Source organism: Crotalus tigris, unplaced genomic scaffold (genome assembly GCF_016545835.1).
Source record: "Crotalus tigris isolate CLP2741 ecotype Arizona unplaced genomic scaffold, ASM1654583v1 scf7180000017666.379230911805:20528666, whole genome shotgun sequence".
Classification (NCBI taxonomy): Eukaryota; Metazoa; Chordata; class Lepidosauria; order Squamata; family Viperidae; genus Crotalus; species Crotalus tigris.
The window spans coordinates 14,481,107-14,500,484 of NW_024096552.1; the positions used below are offsets into that span (position 1 = coordinate 14,481,107).

The 19,378-nt window shown below is 40.1% G+C and overlaps 2 protein-coding genes across 3 annotated transcripts in view; both read right to left on the bottom strand.

The window, feature by feature from the left end:
- The window catches only part of STARD3NL (STARD3 N-terminal like), a 145,358-nt gene extending 134,686 nt beyond the window's left edge, over window positions 1-10,672 (bottom strand). Inside the window, exon 1 of the mRNA XM_039336752.1 lies at window positions 10,554-10,672. The gene's annotated coding sequence lies outside the window, so the exon portion shown is untranslated. The remainder of the gene's footprint in view (window positions 1-10,553) is intronic.
- Window positions 18-19,130, bottom strand: EPDR1 (ependymin related 1). Of its 2 annotated transcripts, XM_039336760.1 has the most exons (4): window positions 17,417-19,130; window positions 10,554-10,762; window positions 5,069-5,288; window positions 18-676 (listed from the first exon to the last, which is right to left on the bottom strand). In XM_039336760.1, the coding sequence occupies exons 1-3, from the start codon at window positions 17,665-17,667 to the stop codon at window positions 5,098-5,100; spliced, it is 651 nt and encodes a 216-aa protein (XP_039192694.1). In that variant the 5' UTR covers window positions 17,668-19,130; the 3' UTR covers window positions 18-676; window positions 5,069-5,097. The 2 variants fall into 2 exon arrangements, with proteins under 2 accessions (XP_039192694.1, XP_039192693.1); XM_039336759.1 differs by having other exon boundaries at window positions 18-5,288; window positions 17,417-19,126.
- Window positions 19,131-19,378: the final 248 nt, after the last annotated feature.

Sequence of the window (19,378 nt, forward strand, 5' to 3'; positions counted from 1 at the left end):
AGATTTATTTCAAAGACTTTTAGCATCACAATTTTATTTAGAGCATCCTGTATATTTTGACCATATCACTTAAGAAACTTATCTATGCTTTTATAGTTTTTTTCAGTTAAATAATATCTAACCTTCTAAGACCACATCATGGCTTATTTCGCTCACAGAAATATATATTTCTTTTCACATTCCATTGCAACTCTTTTCTGTATTCTCAACTTTTTGCTTCTTCCATTTTTTTGGAGGCAAAAAAATAAATAAGACCAGGTCTATTTTCAGGGAAAGAACACAGTAATAGGGCTGTGCATGCTTCAAAAGTCATTCTGAAGTAGGGGTTTAAGCTTCACCCAATGCATTCTCCCCTACTAATTAAAGTAGTCATGTTTTTCTTCCATCTTTCACAAAAGCCTAAAAATAATACCACTGTTTTCAGAAGTTGAATAATTCAAGAAACTCTTAAAACAGAACAACAAATGTAGTTGTTTAATTAATAGCAGTGTTGTAGTGATTAAGCAAGGCACAAAACAACGCTTGTGAATGCATGCACAGCACTAATATAAAATATTGGCACCCCTGTATTAAATACATATTTTTCTAACTGCTCCAGATGGTAAATAAAGTGACAAGCCCTTTATGTATTTGACCTCAGGAGAAGATGGAAATCTTCCCTTTCCATACATTCCACCTGTGAATGACAAATTCACAGAATTACAATGAATATGAGCACCAGATCACCTTGTCTCAAAACTGTACAAGTTGAATGAAAACCAAAGGCTTTTCTCCATAATTACAAATTCCGTACAGAGTTACAATTATTTGTAAAGACATTTGTATGTATAGCCCCCTTTTAATTTCATCAAGATTTTCTGTGATTACAAGACTTCCCCCCATGTATCTAATATTTATAGTAAAAATAAAACAGCATGTAAACATAAGTCTCACAATAAAATTAGTTGTTCCAACAATGAATTAATAAGTAGAAGTACATCAGAGTAGAAAGAACAACTGGAATACCTGACCAATTATTGAAGAAATAGTTATGGAGAAATTAAAATTAAATTTCAAATCATCCTTGGACTGCATTATTCTTTATTAATAGAGGAGAATAACAATAGAGGTGCTTTCATCTTTCAATATGGGAATAAATGTATCTTTAAAAGACCTTAGCAAATTATGCATAAAAATGTCTCATTTTTGACATTTCTGAATTAATAAGCAGATTTTCTAGATTTACCACTTCACAAATTTTCAGAAGGAATCAGTACATTATACAATCTTACAACATGAACAAAAATAACTAAAATCAAAACACAAGAATTGTATGAACTACTTTTTCAAGTTGCACACTGAGAATCCCTGGTTTACAAGTCATCTAACATGGAAGAAAAATAGTTGGGAAACCCTCTTCAAGGCTGTGCTGATATCAAAGTTATCACTGTTATATTCTAATTAAAGATTAGCCTATAAATATAAAGAGACCAAACTAGTCTATAAGAAAAATCAAATGAAGAATAGAAAAGAGATACAGCCTATAAACAAAAACTGGGGGGATAATAATAAAAAGAAAGTGAAGATGCTAAAGTGCTCTGGGACTTCAGAGTTCAAAAAGACAAGCACATAACATCCCAGACTTAACAACTGTTGATAAGATAAAAAGGTCTGGATAGTGGACACTAATAATGGAGACAACAGAGCAACAACAACAAAAAAAAGAATTGGAGAGAATCAAATATCTACAGAACAACTGCAGCAAAAGAAAGCAAAGACAATACCAAAAGTGATACGGTGCCTTGGCTGTAAATTCAAAATATCAGGGGCTTTGCTTGAACACAACTGGCAGTGATTGAATCACCACTAGTCAACTGCAAAATGATTAGGGTTATAATATATATTTTTCCGGGGTGCAAAAGACTATAATCAGAGTATTAACACATATTTTATATATGTCTGTTATTTTTACAGGTAATCCTGGAATTATGACTGTAATGGAGCCTGCCAATTACATGTATAACCTAAGGATTTGTAAACTGGATCATGATAAAGGAATGAGCCCATTCCTCCTCTCCCCAATGTATTCACAAATCAAATGCACAGGTTATTAAGAGCACATAGGGTACCTCAGGAGTGGGGAAGACCATGGGAGCCTAGTGCAGAGACAAGACCACTGCTTCCAGCCACCCAAGGTTTTCCTTTGTGTGGCGGTGCAATTAGCGAGATCCAGGCAGGTTTGGCACTCTAGCAAGTGGCAGGGCAGGGCCATGCCCACTTGAGAGAGACTGGGGCTCAGTGGGGAATGGGAGAGGCCGGGCTTGCGCTTACCAATTGTGCTACTGCAGACCTGGAGAGCTTGGTATGCTGGCTGCTCTGCACCCCTTGCTTGCCGGGCACACTCTGATGGAGATCTGGCAAGCAGGAAGGTGCCTGAGGACCGCAAGGGTCACTCCAAGCGAAGGAACCCTCCTCAGGACAGCCAGATCTGCATCAACCTGGCCTGCTGCAAGTATGCAGGTGTCCCTGGCAACTGTGTTACTGCTTTAGCTGTTTAGGAACTGTTGATGAAAATATGCAGAGGGAACACATGGCAGCACCCAGGCTGGGCCAAAATAAAGCCTGCAGGAACATAATAAATCTCACGTTCTTGCATACGCTTGTCTTCTCTGAGAAATACTTTTCCAAAGAGGACGGAATCGTATGTAAGAACATTAGATCTAAGGAAAACTATTTCATATCGACATCTTGAGCTCTGGAAATCTTCCAAACACAACTGAGCGGTGGTGAGGAAGAGCATGTGGAATACGGTGGGTTACCAAAGCTGGCCAGTGCCTGCAGAGACCCGGTAGGGCATAATTGGGGGAAAATAGGCAGGAAACATGAACGACCGCTGTGGTGCTGCAACATACATAACTTTGGGATCAGGTCATAAGTACTTTTGGCGAGGATGTTATAACTTTGAACCATTGCTAAGTGAATTGTTACAATTTGAAAAGTATCTGTAATTTAATTTTGATTATATAACAAGCAGACCTTTGTATCATCCATTAAAACTTTTTTCTTCTTAAATATTTCCATTTCCAAAACTAACAATGGTGACTCTGGTGACTACTCTTAATCCTGCTGACATAACAATAATTTTCACTATATTTACTTCTCTTCTGGACTATCAGAATAATAACTATACATTGCATAATTCGTAAGAAGTGTTTTATATGTTGCCAAGTTTTCTGACAAGACATTGTACATGTTTTAATAGTAATTATGAACACAAGAAAAGCATCAGATACAACTTTTCATATGGAAAAAGATTTATATATAGTTTCTCATTCTCTATATCACAGCAATTTACTTAAACCACAGGTGTCAAACTTATCACATCACGTGATGTGTCATGATATATTGCAAGTTTTTTTGTATTGCCAGAGCTGGGGTGGGCATGGCCTCCATATGATACAATGGCCCACAAGCCAGCAGTTTGACACCGCTGTCCTAAACTTTAAAACAGAGCTCCCCAACCTTTCTAGGTTGGTGGCCCGGAGGGAAAGGAAGGGGAAGGCATGGGGCTGCATGCGTGTATGCGATGCAAACAAGGGCGGGGCTAGTGCCTGCACAGTGCTAAGTACAGGGTTAGCGCCGTGACACTAGAAACGGGCCTAGTGCCTGGGCGATGCTTGGGTTGGGGCTAGCCTCCGGGCGATGCTCAGGATAGGGCTAGCGCCTGCGTGACTCTCAGTAAGGGAGAGCAAGTCATGCGGCTCTTTCAAGAGGCCACAGCCTGGTAGTGGGCCACGGTCCACAGGTTGGGGACCCTGTTTTAAATGAATCTTCACAGAAAACTTTTTCATCTATCTGGCCAACCAAAGTGGAAAGGCAGAATATATTGTGGGTCCCATCTGTTAAGGAGGTTCACCAAACAGGACCTAGAAGGGCCTTTTCTATAGTAGCTTCCTTCCTCTGAAACATCATTTCTTTGGAAATAAAGTTAACCCCCTCCTTGCTACTTTTCCAGAAAGCCCTCAAGATATAGCTCTATCAGCAGACCTGGGGACCCCAGACCGATTCAGGGCCTGTCAGTGGCTCTATACGATTGCATTTGTTACCGCCACTGGGAACATGTCTCCTGGGTTTTTTATATTGTTGTTTGTTTAATGATGTATGATATCTGGAGTCATTATGTCTGAGTTAGGCTGCCATAGAAATCTATTTAATAAATAAATAACAAGAGAATCATCCATTCACTATAGCAGCTTTCAGAAAATTATTTTACTACAATGTACCATCTTATGGCTATGGGGATTCTCAGTCATCCAGGTCATGGTTGTCCCAAAGGTGCTTTTTCAAGAGACAACTGGATTTCTTTTTTCTCTTTGAGTCCACGTTTTGGACAGAGAGGCCACTAGTTTGAAAGAAGGGTCAAAGAGCCCATCTATGTCAAAATTGAACAGCCCTCTCTCAACAGACGGGGGGGGGGATATGCTATCATCTATCTACAGTCTACAACACAGTTCTTTCGGCTGTTCCAAGAAGGTTCCACACCCATTTGCATTTCTCAGGTGACCCTGAGGACAGACAAACCTGCAAGTGGCTTTAACAATTCTCTAAAATAATGCAAATGACCAGCTGTCTGCAAGAAATATAAATCCTTCCATTTCTGACATCCAGTCAGAGCTGAAGAAGCTTCTTGGATGAGAAACAAAATGTCTTCAAAGAAAACAAGAAAATCCAGTTGCCTCATTAAAAAGCACCTTTGGATGCCATCTTATGGTAAGACTTATCTACTACATGTACTTTTCCCAGCTCTCTAAAATTAACACATTTCGTATTTTAATATGGTTTTAGAAATATATTATACCCCTTGAAAAAACAGAAAAGCTTCTGCCAGAGGATGTTAGCAGCTAAAACAAATAAATATGAATGATCATTTGCTTACAGTTATAGAATATGAGAATACATTTAGAATAACATGCCTCAAAAGATATGAGTTTATCCCCTTTTTCTAGTCTGTTAGAACCTGCATTCTGCAAAGTGCAACAGTCACATTAGACATTAGCAGCTAGTTAATAATAATACATATTGAGCTTACATATGTACTGTAGAAGCCAAGATCTACTATCAGCATACATAAGTCATCTTTTCTGACTGAGCTGTCTGGCAAGTGCTGGGAGGGATGAAAACAGATGGGTCACTTATCCCAAGCTTGAGATCAAAAAAACGAGTAGAGGTTGTCACGCTGTAGTTCTTGGTGTAGGTTTCCTGAACTGGATAACAATCCTTGACTGTGTAAACTCCCACCCAATTTTCGACTGTAATGAAAAAAGCACAAATTCTTACTGCTTCTAGAGAAAAGCATGATTTTAAGTTTTCAAAGTCAATTATAATAAGACAATAATATAATTAAAAAATAATTTCAATTTTCCTGACCACAAATGAAGGATTAATACAATCATTCTTAAGCCCACTAATTCTAGGAATTAGTTTCATTGGTTTTGATGCAGTTATTCTGCAGTGAGTGACTTCAGAGTTAAATGATATTCTAACACAAGAGTGGGAAGTTGGTAAGAGCATCACTAGATTAAAAAAAAGCACCAAATAGTTCCCTCTTCTAAACAAATTTTTAATGCATTCAAGTCAGTGTTGATTACTGTAGTGCCTGGAAAAATCCCTGCAATTTCCTTGGTAATTTTGGATGTGATTTGCCTTTGCCTCCTTGCTAGGGCTAAGAGAATGACTGGCCCTTCTTTATTACTTGCATGGCGGCACCTTGCTTGGCTGCGCCTGCTTCAGCTCTCAAAAGTGTGGGGGTTAGGGAGGGAAATGAATGATCCAGACTGAAACACTTTTCAGAAATAGGGACAACTAAGCTGAGTTGGGCTGCTAAACTTTCATACGAACGTCAATCCATATTGGAGATGAAGAAATTCAGCGTGAAAGGAACGGTGGAGAAATCTGTTCAGGAGAGTCTGCCTGGCCTCAGATTACTACAGAGGAGAAAATCAAGGACGGAGTTGCTGGCAGCTGACAGGAGGGTGAGAGATCAGCTGCAATGTCTGGAGGAGCAGGGAGGAAGAAAGAAAGTTGCTGGAGATGGAAACAGCATCGTGCTCAGTGTTTTGAGCAGCGAAGGCAGTATCTCGAGCCACAGGGACAGAGTGGAGGAGCAGCCATTGCAGCTGGGAAATTTCCCTTCATTGCTGATCATCTTTGGAAGAAAAGGAGGTGTGACCATAAGAGGAAATGTGGAAAATGCAGAGGTTTAACATCTAGGCCAGGGGTAGGCAACCTCAGCTCTTTTATGACTTGTGGACTTCAACTCCCAGAATTCCTCAGCCATGCTGGCTGAGGAATTCTGGGAGTTGAAGTCCTCGAGTCATAAAAGAGCCGAGGTTGCCTACCCCTGATCTAGGCTAAAAGCTAGACCATACAGAGTGTCTCTTCCATCTATTTTGTTTGCAAATGCTTGCTCCTTAGAACCAAAAAAGGATTACTTGAGGCTGGATTTAACAACAAAGTGGATGGTGAGAAATTGCTGTGTCATTATTGCAACAGAAACTTGGTTAAAGCCCTCTGTCCCAGATAGTGCTGTTAGCTTGATGGGATTTTCAACATTTCGGCTGGACAGGAGTTTTACTCTTAGTGGCAAATCCCGGGGAGGAGGTGTCTGTTTTTATATAAATGACAGATGGTGTAATAATGCCAAGGGGGTTTCAAGTCTGTGCTCCCCAGATGTGGAGCTTCTGATCATCAAATGTAGATCCTTCTACCTAGAGAATTCTCTGTTACCATTATCACAGCTGTGTATATCCCCCCTGATGCAAGCAGAGAAGAGGCCCTGAAGGTTCTCTGTCATACCATCAGTGACTTACAAACTATTCACCCAGAGGGTGCATTTATTGCAGTGGGAGACTTTAACCAAGTGGATTTAAAAGCTATCCTGCCACATTTCCATCAATATATAGACATTGTAACCAGAAGGGACAATACACTGGATCTTGCTTATTCCAACATCAAGAAGGCTTTCAAAGCTATCCTCCGCCCTCATCTGGGCTCCTCTGACCATCTCTCTGTGCTGCTTATTCCAGCATATAAACCTTTATTAGTCAGAGTGAAACCTACAGTAAAGCAGGTGAGGGTTTGGACAGAGGGAGTGATAGAAGCATTACAAGACTGCTTTGAGTGCATAGATTGGGGCATGTTTAAGGAAGCAGCTACTGATAACCAACATACAAATGTTGAGGAGTATGCCATCATGGCGTCTGCATATATCCAAAAGTGCATAGAAGATATCTATGTCCTGAAAAGCATTATTGTGAGGGCGAATGAAATACCGTGGCTGAATTATGAGCTCTGCAAGATGCTGAAAGCACGGAATGTGGCTTTCAAATCTGATGACATGTTGGCACTTAGAACAGCCAGAGCAAATCTGAAAAGTGCCATAAAAAGTACAAAGCAAGCCCATTGCCAGAAAATTCAGAACTTTTTTCAGGACCCAACAAACACCAGGTGAATGTGGCAAGGGATCCAGGCCATTACGGATTATAAGGTGGCTCCATCGAGATGCAAGGATGACACAGACTTCCTAAATAAACTGAATGCATTTTGGGGTAGATTTGAGGCATCAAATAGCACTCCTGCTAGGAAAGCTGTGCCCCATCCTGATGAGCAAGTGCTAAGCTTTGATGTCACCTCTGTCCGGAAAACACTGCAGACAGTTAACATTTGGAAAGCAGCAGGCCCAGATAACATCCCTGGACGTGTCCTCAGGGAATGTGCAGAGGAGCTAGCTTGTGTTCTCACAGATATTTTCAACCTCTCATTGCAGCAGGCAGTGGTTCCATCGTGTTTTAAGACAGCCATCATCTTGCTAGTGCCAAAAAAGTCCACAATTATAGGCCTCAATGATTACCGTTCGGTTGCACTGACATCCACCATCATGAAATGCTTTGAGTAACAGATAAAGGACATTATTGTATCTAGCCTCCCACCAAGATTTGACCAGTTTCACTTTGCCTACTGACCAAATCGTTCTACGCAGGGTGCTATTTCTTCCGTTCTCCATCTGAGCTTGAAGCACTTAGAGGAAAGAAATACTCACGTGCGTTTGTTGTTTGACTTCAGTTTGGCATTTAACACAATAATTCCCCACCATCTAGTAGACAAACTGGGCCTTTTAGGCTTAAACACTCCTTTGTGCAACTGGATTCTTGATTTTCTTACCAACAGGCCTCAATATGTGCAAGTTGAGACAAATACCTCTAGTACCATTTTCTTGAGCACAGGTTCTCCTCAGGGCTGCATCTTAAGTCCCCTGTTGTTCACCCTGTTGACCCATGACTGTTGTGCTAGGTTTGCCACCAACCATACTGTGAAGTTCGCAGATGATACAATAGTAGTGGGCCTTATTCAGGATGACAAGGTGGAAGCTTACCGCAAGGAGGTTGAGGAGTTGGTGAACTGGTATAAGGAAAACAGCCTAGTTTTAAATACTGGAAAAACCAGAGATCGTTGTCGATTTCACAAAAGGCAGGCACAGCCACACTTCTCTGTGCATTAATGATTCATCTGTGGAAATGGTTACCAGCATCAAATTCCTGGGTGTGCAGCTAACGAGTAGGCTGGCTTGGTCGCTCAACAGTGAGAAACCGATGAAGCGGGCACAGCAGTCCCTGTGTTTTCTGCGTCGCATGAGAAAAGCACATCTTCCTTTCCCTGTCCTGACTACTTTCTACAGGGGATCGATCGAGAGCATACTGTCATACAGCATAACAGTCTGGTTTGGAAGCATGACTGCTTTAGACAGGAAGGTGGTACAGAGAGTGGTGAGAATAGCGAAAAGATCATTAGCAGCTCCTCCCTCCCATCCAGGACATAGCACAGAAGCATTGCTTGAGCAGGGTCCGTAAGATTATCTGGAACACTACATATCCTCTTCATAACCTGTTTTCCTTGTTACCTTCTGGGAGGAGGCTTCATGGTATCCATAGCAGAACATCCAGATTCAGCCATAATTTCATTCCATATAGCAGTGATGGCGAACCTTTTAGAGACTGAGTGCCCAAACTGCAACCCAAAACCCACTTATGCATCGTCGAGTGCCGGGTGGCTGTGGCCCATTGGCTGGGTGTGGCCAATTGGATGGGCATGGCCACAGTGGTAACGGCAGACTGGGTGGGACTAAAAAGTTCAATAAATCAATTCCAACTTTGCAAGATCTTTTTTTCCGCGAGAAGTTGAAATTGACTGATTGAACCTTTTTTTTTTTGCACATAGTGGCAGAGGCCTAAAGTGAAAAGGTTTTATAAAACCCAGCGGAAGGCCTAGGACTGGGGCGACGGCACGCGTGCCCACAGAGGGCTCTAGGTGCTGCCTCTGGCACCCATGCCATAGGTTCGCCACCACTGCCATTTAGCATTAACCTTATGAACTCTCAAGCTTCCTCCTTCTGTGATATATTCAAGATGGATAGTATTTAATATTTATTTGCTATATATATATGTAGGGGTGTGGGTCTATACATATGTTTATTTATTTATTTATTTATTTATGAGACTTATATACCGCTTTAAGTGCAAGCACTCTCTAAGCGGTGTACACCAGTAAGCAATGTATATATATTTTACATTGCCCCCAACAATCTGGGTCCTCATTTTACCTACCTCGGAAGGATGGAAGGCTGAGTCAACCTTGAGCCGGTGAGATTTGAACCGCTGACCTGCTGAACAAAGTCAGCTAAAGTGGCCTGCAGTACTGCACTCTAACTGCTGCGCCACCTCGGCTCTATGTTGTACATAGTATGTTAGGTGTGTTTCATGTATGTGTTTCACTTTGAGAGTGGGCAACTAAATTTCATTTTTGATGTGTGCCGTTGTGCCCACAGTAAAAAAATGACAATAAATGTTATCTTATTTTATCTCTTATCCCAAGATCACCCAGTTAATTTTAAGCCTAAAATGGGACTAGAAGACATCATCTCCTAGTTTCTAGCGTGGTGTCTTAAATATTATACCAAACTGACTTCCCTTACAAACTTGAGTGTTTTAAATATCCAGGTCTGTTCAAAATCTACAGGTTAATGCTTGAATACTGTGACATTTATACCTGAATAAACATATATAATGGGCTAAACAACTTTTTATAATTGATTAAGTATATTAACAAATTTGGAGAACTGTGAATTTTTAAGAATAATTGTATTTTGGCCGTGTATTGTAAAATAGGCAGCAGCATCTGGCAAGCCATGTCTCCCATCCTATGAATTAGGTTAACTAAACTCTAAACATTTTGCAAGTCTAGGAGAAACAATGTTATAATGTTTTGTAGGTGCCCTGCTGGCAGGTTGTTTTTAAAACTGAAATCTAGGGATATATTCAAAATTAAGACTAGAAAATATTTTTAAATCCATATTTGAATTAGTCAATGCTTACATAAAATGAGAACATAAAACATATTTAGCATATTTTTTGTATATTTGCTGATAATCACCTAACAACGATAACAATATAATTATGATGCTGTTCATATGGGAACAAATTATCCCATTTAGGATTGAAAAATAATAATATAATGCTTACGTTTCCTAGCTGGCTTTCTGTCAGACCATTCCTGGATCATAATTTGGTCACCTGGTCCTCCGATGTAGTACTGATCTTCATAGGTTGAGTTGTCAGGAATGTCATAAGGATCCCATGGCTCACTCAAAGAAATCTTGGAACACAGTTTTGTTTCTTGTTCAATCTGATACATCACTGCATCTTTATAAAGATATATGTATTCAAAAAATCTGAAAAAGAAAGAAAAAGTGGAGTAAGGTTCTTGTTCAAATAATGTTAACATAACTTAGAATAGGGCTTTTCAACCGGTGGTATGCGTACCACTTGTGGTACATTAACGAGTGACAGGTGGTACACAGCCCTGCCTAGCAAGTGTAGTGGGGGAGGGAAAGAGCCAGCGCAGGCAAGGACTTACTGTGAGAGAGTCCTCTGGAGCTGCAGAGTGGCTGGGGCAAGGCAAAGGCCCCAGGCTCACTTCTGGCTCACCCTCCCCCATTAGAAAGGAGGAGGAGGGGCAGAGACAGGAGAGGCTATAAAAGGAGGCAGTTTGGAGGGGGGAGAGAGAGAGAAAAAAAGAAGCAGCCTTGGGAGGAAGCGGAGTCAGCTCTAGCTGCACCGGAGAGGAGGAGGAGGAGGAGGAGGAGGAGGAGATCAAACAGGCCGGCCATGAGCCAATCTCCAACTGCTGTGGCAGCCACCTGTGCTGGCAGCAGCAAACAGGCAAGAAATGCAAGAGGAATGAAAAAAGGCAGCAATGGCTGGAGGTGAGGCACAGGGGAGGGAGGGAGATGGAGAGTGGAAGGATTTTTATGTACTTTTGTGACTTTGAAGTTCTGGGATTTGTGCAATGTGGGCATTGTGTTCTTAAGGAGTGTTTGGCAATTTCTGTTTGGCTGATGTCTCCTGTTAGCTTCTATTGCTCTGCTATTGTTAGCTGTAAGTTTTGCTGCAAGGGATTTTGAAGTATTTTTCTCCTAAATGGATTTTGTCTGTAGCATTCCTTTACTTATGAATGGAGCCATTTGGGGAGGCTGCCTTAGCTGGCAGTCTGTACTTGTAAATGTAAAACGTTTTTATCAGTGGCCAAATACTGTTTTCTTAACTTCTTGCTGGAAAGAATACTAGCATTCCACAATTTATGCTTTTAAAATCTTCACAAGTCAATTCTTACTTGTTTTATGTAATTATTTAGTTATATGCCAAAGTCCCACATAGCTGATATATCCTTTTTTTACTAAACCATATAGACAGTTAGACAAACATTTCAATGCTGAGCTACATAACTGCTCCACAATTATATATATATTTAGTATATGTATACTAAAAGGTCACTGCTAAGTAGTACTTTGTGTATATTTCCCCCAAAATGGAATTAATTTAATAAAACAACAAACTTTTAGCCATTTTCTACAGAGGTGTAGGAAAAATAAGTTACCTTATTATTCTTGATTTTGCTTTTTGTTACGTTTTATTAATTTCATTATATTTCCTTTGATTATAACCCTTTTTAAGTCCAATATAAATGTACTAAAACACAGTATTAATATTCTACCCAAGCAATGAACTTGTGGCTGATCCAAACTGAAAAAGTCAAAAAAGCCCACAGCAAGATGAGGGCTCTTCATCCTTGGATGGTTGAAATTGAACAGACAGACAGAAGACATATCACATTATCTCTGGAAAGAAGTGAGGGATGATGGTCACACTGATACAAGGAAAGATGGTGACTAAATCAATAAATGAAGCCATTCGGTAAAGGTTAATAGTTGAAATTCATTGCAAATGTCCTTAATGAAAATAGATGCTACTTTCTTTGGATAGCTATCCTGAGACAACATCCTGTGAATCTTGGCTGGACAAGATCTTGTCCTCTCTGAATCAACAGAAGGTCAAATGATATTAAGGAACCAGAAGAGAATAATCAAAATAGCCTTTTCAAACAGACAGGATTATACGTAGTGCCAGATATAATCATACTTCAGAGCTGAGTCACTGTACATTATCAAAGTGTATCCTACTAATGGCCTACATCAATGTTATACAAGTGAACTTCTGCAAACAGAACATAACAACTCTTCTCCCTACTGTAATGACTCCCCTGGCAGATGCCATCCATTAATTACTGGACATAGTTGAAGGGGGGGGGGGAGAAACAATGCTCCTATAGTAAATATGATTTGAGTATGAAACCATTCAAAATAAATTAATAAAAACAAATCTTATGAATAATAATAAAATAACTGTAATTAATTGCCTGTCTTTCCCACATATATTTATTAATGGGATTTGTAATTAAGAGTCAGTCCCAAGATGGAAATTGCTCAAAGAATGTATAGTTGGTACAGCCTGCCCAGCCTGTCCAGCCAAGACGAGTTCAAATCACCAGGACCAGATGGATTACACCCCAAGGTTCTTAAGGAACTGGCAGATGTGATCTCAGAACCACTGAACTATATTTTTCAAGATCCTGGAGCACTGGGAAACTACCAGAGGACTGGAAAAGAGCTGATGTAGTTCCCATCTTCAAAAAAGGGAAAAAATGGATCCAGGAAACCACAGACCTATCAGCCTGACCTCAATACCTGGGAAGATTCTGGAAAAGATAATCAAACAACGAATCAGCGAACACCTAGAGGCAAACAAAGTCATTACTAAAAGCCAACATGGGTTTGTCAAAAACAGATCATGCCAGACAAATCTTATTGCATTCTTTGACCAAGTGACAAAATTAGTGGACCAGAGGAATGCTGTGGATATAATTTACTTGGACTTCACTAAGGCATTTGACAAAGTAGACCACAACCTACTACTTGAAAAGATAGAAAAATGCGGGTTAGACAGCATCACCTCCAGATGGATCCGTAGCTGGCTGTCCGGCCATACTCAGCGTGTGGTCCTCAATGGAACCGCATCTACATGGAGGGAAGTGCGTAGTGGGGTGCCCCAGGGCTCTGTTCTGGGCCCAGGGCTCTTCAACATCTTCATCAACGATCTGGACGAGGGGATTAATGGGGAACTCATCAAATTTGCAGATGACACCAAGCTGGCAGGAATAGCCAACACTCCAGAAGACAGGCTTAGGATACAGGGGGACCTGGACAGACTTGAACACTGGGCGCTATCTAACAAAATGAAATTCACTGGTGAAAAAAGTAAGGTTCTACATTTAGGCAAGAAAAACCAAATGTACAGGTATAGTATAGGGGGTACCTTGTTCAATAGTAGTAACTGTGAGAGCGACCTCGGAGTCCTAGTGGACAATCATTTAAATATGAGCCAGCAATGTACTGCAGCTGCCAAAAAAGCCAACACAGTGCTAGGCTGCATTAACAGAGGGATAGAATCAAGATCACGTGAAGTATTAATACCACTTTACAATGCCTTAGTAAGACCACACTTGGAATACTGCATTCAGTTTTGGTCACCACGATGTAAAAAAGATGTTGAGACTCTAGAAAGTGTACAGAGAAGAGCAACAAAGATGACTAGGGGACTGGAGGCTAAAAAAGGTTGCTGGAATTGGGTATGTCTAGTTTAACGAAGAGAAGGACGATGGGGGACATGATAGCAGTGTTCCAATATCTCAGGGACTGCCACAAAGAAGAGGGAGTCAAGCTATTTTCCAAAGCACCTGAAGGCAGGACAAGGAACAACGAAAGAAACAACCTAGAACTAAGGAGAAACTTTCTGACAATTAGAACAATTAACCAGTGGAACAACCTGCCTCCAGAAGCGGTAAATGCGCCAACACTGGAAGTTTTTAAGAAACTGGACAGCCATTTGTCCAAAATGGTATAGGGTTTCCTGCCTGAGCAGGGGGTTGGACTAGATGACCTCCAAGATCCCTTCCAACTTTATCATCATCATCATCATCATTATTATTATTATTATAGATATGGCTAATAACATATAGTTAGTCCTTTGGCCAAGACTGTAATCAGTTAACAGAGATTATTTTTCTATGTGCTATATTTTTGTTTGATTTTTTTTTATGGGAAACAATTTTTGTAACTTAGCCTCAAACAAATAGCTGAAGAAAAATGATACTTTTTCACATATTATTTCTTTTAAAAAGCTTAACTACTTTAAACAGTGTTGCTTCTTATCAGTCCAGAAGAAAAAAAAATGCACGTATGCCATTTTCCCCATGTGGAGAAAGAAAAGGAAAGGCCTCTGTAATCATCATTGACTCTTCCTGCCTACCAACACATTGCAATTCTCACATGCAAGGAATGACACATACAGTAGGTACACACATATTATAAAAAGTTCATCATTTTATACATAACTTTATTTAATTCTGTGGAGAGCAATTATGAGATAAAAATGCTATAGAAATATAATTGAACTTGGACCTGAATGTCATTATCTGAACACAGAAATTACTTTTGAAAGTGTGTTTAATTACCTTGTATCCTGGTGGGCCATTGCTAAAAACTCTAACACAATAATTGTATTAATGTGTTAGATATAGTTAAAGGGTATATTAACTAAACTTTTTTCTCTTCTGTATGTGAATTATTACTTTTCCATGCTTTAAATGTTTATTTGCATGAATAAAATACATATGAAAAAAAATGAACATTAAGGATCGTCACAGCTAATTATTCTCTATTGTTTATAAACATGAGTGCTTTTTGAGGTGATAATTCTCCATTGTAAACTAGCATTGTTTCAGTTAATTAATTTCTAATTTCTGAGCTGCTAGTCTCCAAATTAACTAAAATTAATGTTTACATCAGCCCAAACCTCTATAAAACATCCACAATAGGTTCCTACAACCAATTTTTTGTGTATCTACACTTGTACCAAATTCATTTCTCCTCAACAGGATTGACCTCTAATTTTGACAGAACAATGTCAGGGTTCTGATATCTATTAACACTCAAAAAAACTTGCCTCTTCAACCAATTCTTGTCCTTAGAACAAAAACAAGCCTTTCCGATTATTAAAACCAGATTACTTTGAATGAACTGTATTTAATTGCACATGGTCTCAAGAAGCATTCAGAATATCTAGATGAGATCTAAGGTGTATATTTAACCATGCTATGTTTTGCCTGCAATAATTTACAATGATAGATTAGCCAAAGTTCTTTTTTCTAGAAAAGTTTCCCCCTTTCCCTACAATTAAAATTCAATAGAAACCACCAGCATGTTTTATTGCATTACTTCTATTATAAAGGTAGCCATCAATGTCTCATCTCTCCCATGCTGGAACTTATGCCAGGATGATTCCTTAAATTTTATCTTGATTTTCTCTTTTCAGACAATAAGTCTAACATTACATATAATGTAGCTGAATTTTGTGACACAGCAGCAAAAGATGCAAATTACAAGAATGCTATTCTTGTAACAAAGAATAAATACTATACCCAGAGTTACTTATGTTGTTAGAATTATAACTGAATAATAGTTTTAAATCAGTTTTTGATTATGCTATATTATTATCATGCAATTTTATTGTCCAACTCTTTTATTGTTCTGATCATTAAATAAAAATATTTGTGGTGATGATGAGGATGAATGTAGGTATGTATCTGTGTGTATACCGTAGTTATGCCAGTTCTTCACCATGCATTTTAATTTTAATTCATCTCTATTTGCCAATGGACCACATTGAATAATGTAAATCATTCCATTTTTTCTAATGCATTCATCTGCAAGCAGAGAAGCTACCTTATAAGTTCAAAACTTTCTCTTTAAAGAAAAAATGCATAACATCTACTTTACAGAAGATTCCTATTTTTAATGCTAGTTTTTACTCCTCAGTTCAAGTAAGGGTCTCCTGTTTTGCAACCAGATATAAAAAGTAGGGTGTGAATTCTGCAGAAAAAAGAATTCAACTTACCACAAAAGCTTTGTCTGCTGTAATATGCTCTTCTCCATATCTATAAGAGTAGGCAACCTGCCCTCCTTGATACCTGTCCTCTTTAAGTTCTAATTTTCTGAAAGCTTGGAATAGAATGTTATGAAGCCAAAATTACACCATGCACAAGCAAACTAACACCACAGTTGGAGGTAGGAGAAAGACATTTGCATAACTTTATGAAAAGCCTAAGAAAGGTGAAACACCTCGAGAATAGCCACAAGCAACACGTTCAGTTACCACAAAATGCTGGGAAGTTAAAAGAAATAGAAAAAAGCGTAAAAGAAAATGGAACAGACTATTCTGAATATAGCCAAATACTAGGTGGGGCAATAAGGGCTCAAATAAAGACCACGGGAAGAGAATTAAGTATCTTTAAAGAGGCTGGAATTCTACACAGTATAATCATGATCCACTCGATGACCAAGTGCCACTCGATTATTTTTATTGTGTAATTATATTAACCAAACATGGAACTAAATTCGGGCGTGGTGAGGTGGTCAATATCTTTCTTTGTCCCAGGTTCGTCCGCTGCTTCTTGCGCTTCCCCCCCCCCCCCGCGCAACTACAAAACATTCTTTGGGGCACTATTGCGTGGGGCGCTATTGAATTGCACTGTTGGGATCCACCTATTGCGTATTCATTCCGCTTTCTCAAAATCTCACCTGGAGCCAACACCCTATGCGAACCCATAAACCAACATTTTAGGGTTGGGCGTCTTCGGAACTGCAGCAAACCACACCCGCCACGGAAAAGTAAGCGGGATTTGTTACCAGCCTGCACAAAACTCCCTCCTCTACTAGCGGATGATCCAATATGCGCGTGTGCAAGTTTTGCAAGCTTCCCCGATCCGGTGCGACCAAGCGGCGCATGGGATTGGGTAGAGGATTTATTCCCCGCCTCGTGAAAGGCGAGGCTGAAAAAAAACACCCCAGTCTTTACTGTGTGTGTGGCTAGATAGGGCTATTGCAGTGATTTCCTAAACTCCACCTGAAAGATAGCAAGGGGAAACTTACTTCTTGCAAGGGATGAACCTCTTTTTTTCTTCCAGAATACGGAGGCGCTGGTTGGGATTGTCATAAGACACCATGGCGCGGATATTCCTGCCGCTGCTGTGGTCGTACTCCACCGTGCGGCCCTCCCATTGGAGCGGGGCCTTGCAGGGGACGGCCGGTTGGGCCCTTGCTGCCCAGATCAAGCTTATTAAGATATTGCTCATTAGCAGCGCGGAAAAGCCGCGGCTGAAAGCGATGGTTTTGAGGGTCATGCTTTCGCCCACGTTCTCTTTCGCCCCGCTCGCTTAACGCTGTAGATTCGGCCAGAATCCGTTCGTGGGCGGCTCTCTTCCCTCCTACGGCGTGCCCCCGATAGTCAATAGCAGCAGTGTCAGATCTGGAAGGCTGCGAAGGGAAATGTCTGCTGCTGCTCGCCACGCCGCGATTGGACAGGAACTGCAGAGGGAGCTACCGCCACCACTCTGCCAAAACAGCCCCGATCTTTACCCAAAGAGCTCTGCGCTTCTGCACGGGGAGAAGAACGAGGGTCTTGGTTTTCCTAGCTGGATCATAATGGCTGCAGATCGCCGGCATGGTGCTCTTGCAGGACTTAACGGCAACGGTGCCGATATCCTAAACAGGAAATATAGTCGATGTCGTCAGTTGGAGTTACATCCTTACGATTATAATCGCAGGTAGCATTACTAAGCAGGCTGAAGTCCTCTGTCTACCGAGTTTGGTTTCCTTTGGATGTTCTTGGAGGCATCTCGTTACAAAAATCTGGAGGGCTACTAAGTGGCAGATTTTTTTTTTTTTTTTGCTAGAATTACAGCAGTCGTTCAATGCTAACTCATTGTAAGCAATGCAGTATATAGAATTGGATCCTAACATTGACTTATTTTCTTGATCTATATAACGGGAATTTTTATTTCAGTGCCTCTACATGCGATTAGAACTAGTTTGGTGTAGTGGTTAAGAGTTAAGTTTTCAGAGTGAAAAAAGGAGACATTGAGTTCTAGTTTTGTCTTAGACATACAGCCAGCTGTGTCATCTTTAAGAAATCATTTTATCTCAGCCTTGGAAGGAGGCAATGACAAACCACTTCTGAAAAATCTTGCCAAGAAAACTGCAGGGATTTGTCTGGGCAGTTTCTAAGAATATGACACAATTGAACAGAAAAAAAATCTATTTGAATCCATTCCATAATGTGATCATGTTTCACAAACATTGGAAGTGCATATGTATTCTGGTGATTGTCCATATGCTAACAATGATATTAATTATAAGACCCTTTCCACGTTTTCTTGGAAATAAACACAAAACAGTTATCTCTTCACTGACTTTGCCCCAACTTGACTTACTGGAACTGAGATAACTTCTTGAGTTATCTCTTGGAACTGCAAATCAAAGATTATTGTAGAATTGTTCTTATTTTTCCTCAATAATCATCTTTGTTGCTTTCTGGTAAAGAAAAGAACCAAAATGGAGAGAAAGCAACGAATGAGTCAGCAGATGAAAGTATAATGTAGATATATATTATATTGTAGGCAGTACTTTTTTTCTAAAAAAAAAAAGGTGCCAGAACTCACACACATCATATAACCCACCTTGCCTACCCAATAAGGTTCCATCCAGGGCGTTCTATGAGAAAAAAAGCCCTTATTGTATGTAATGTGGCTTACATGTACACAGAAGGACAAGGGGGGACATGATAGCAGTATTCCAATATCTCAGGGGCTGCCATAAAGAAGAGGGAATTAAGCTATTTTCCAAAGCACCTGAAGGCAGGACAAGAAGCAACGGGTGGAAACTAATCAAGGAGAGAAGCAACCTAGAACTAAGGAGAAACTTCCTGACAGTGAGAACAATTAATCAGTGGAACAGCTTGCCTCCAGAAGCAGTAAATGCTCCAACACTGGAAGTTTTTAAGAAGAGACTGGACAGCCATTTGTCCGAAATGGTGTAGGGTTTCCTGCCTGAGCA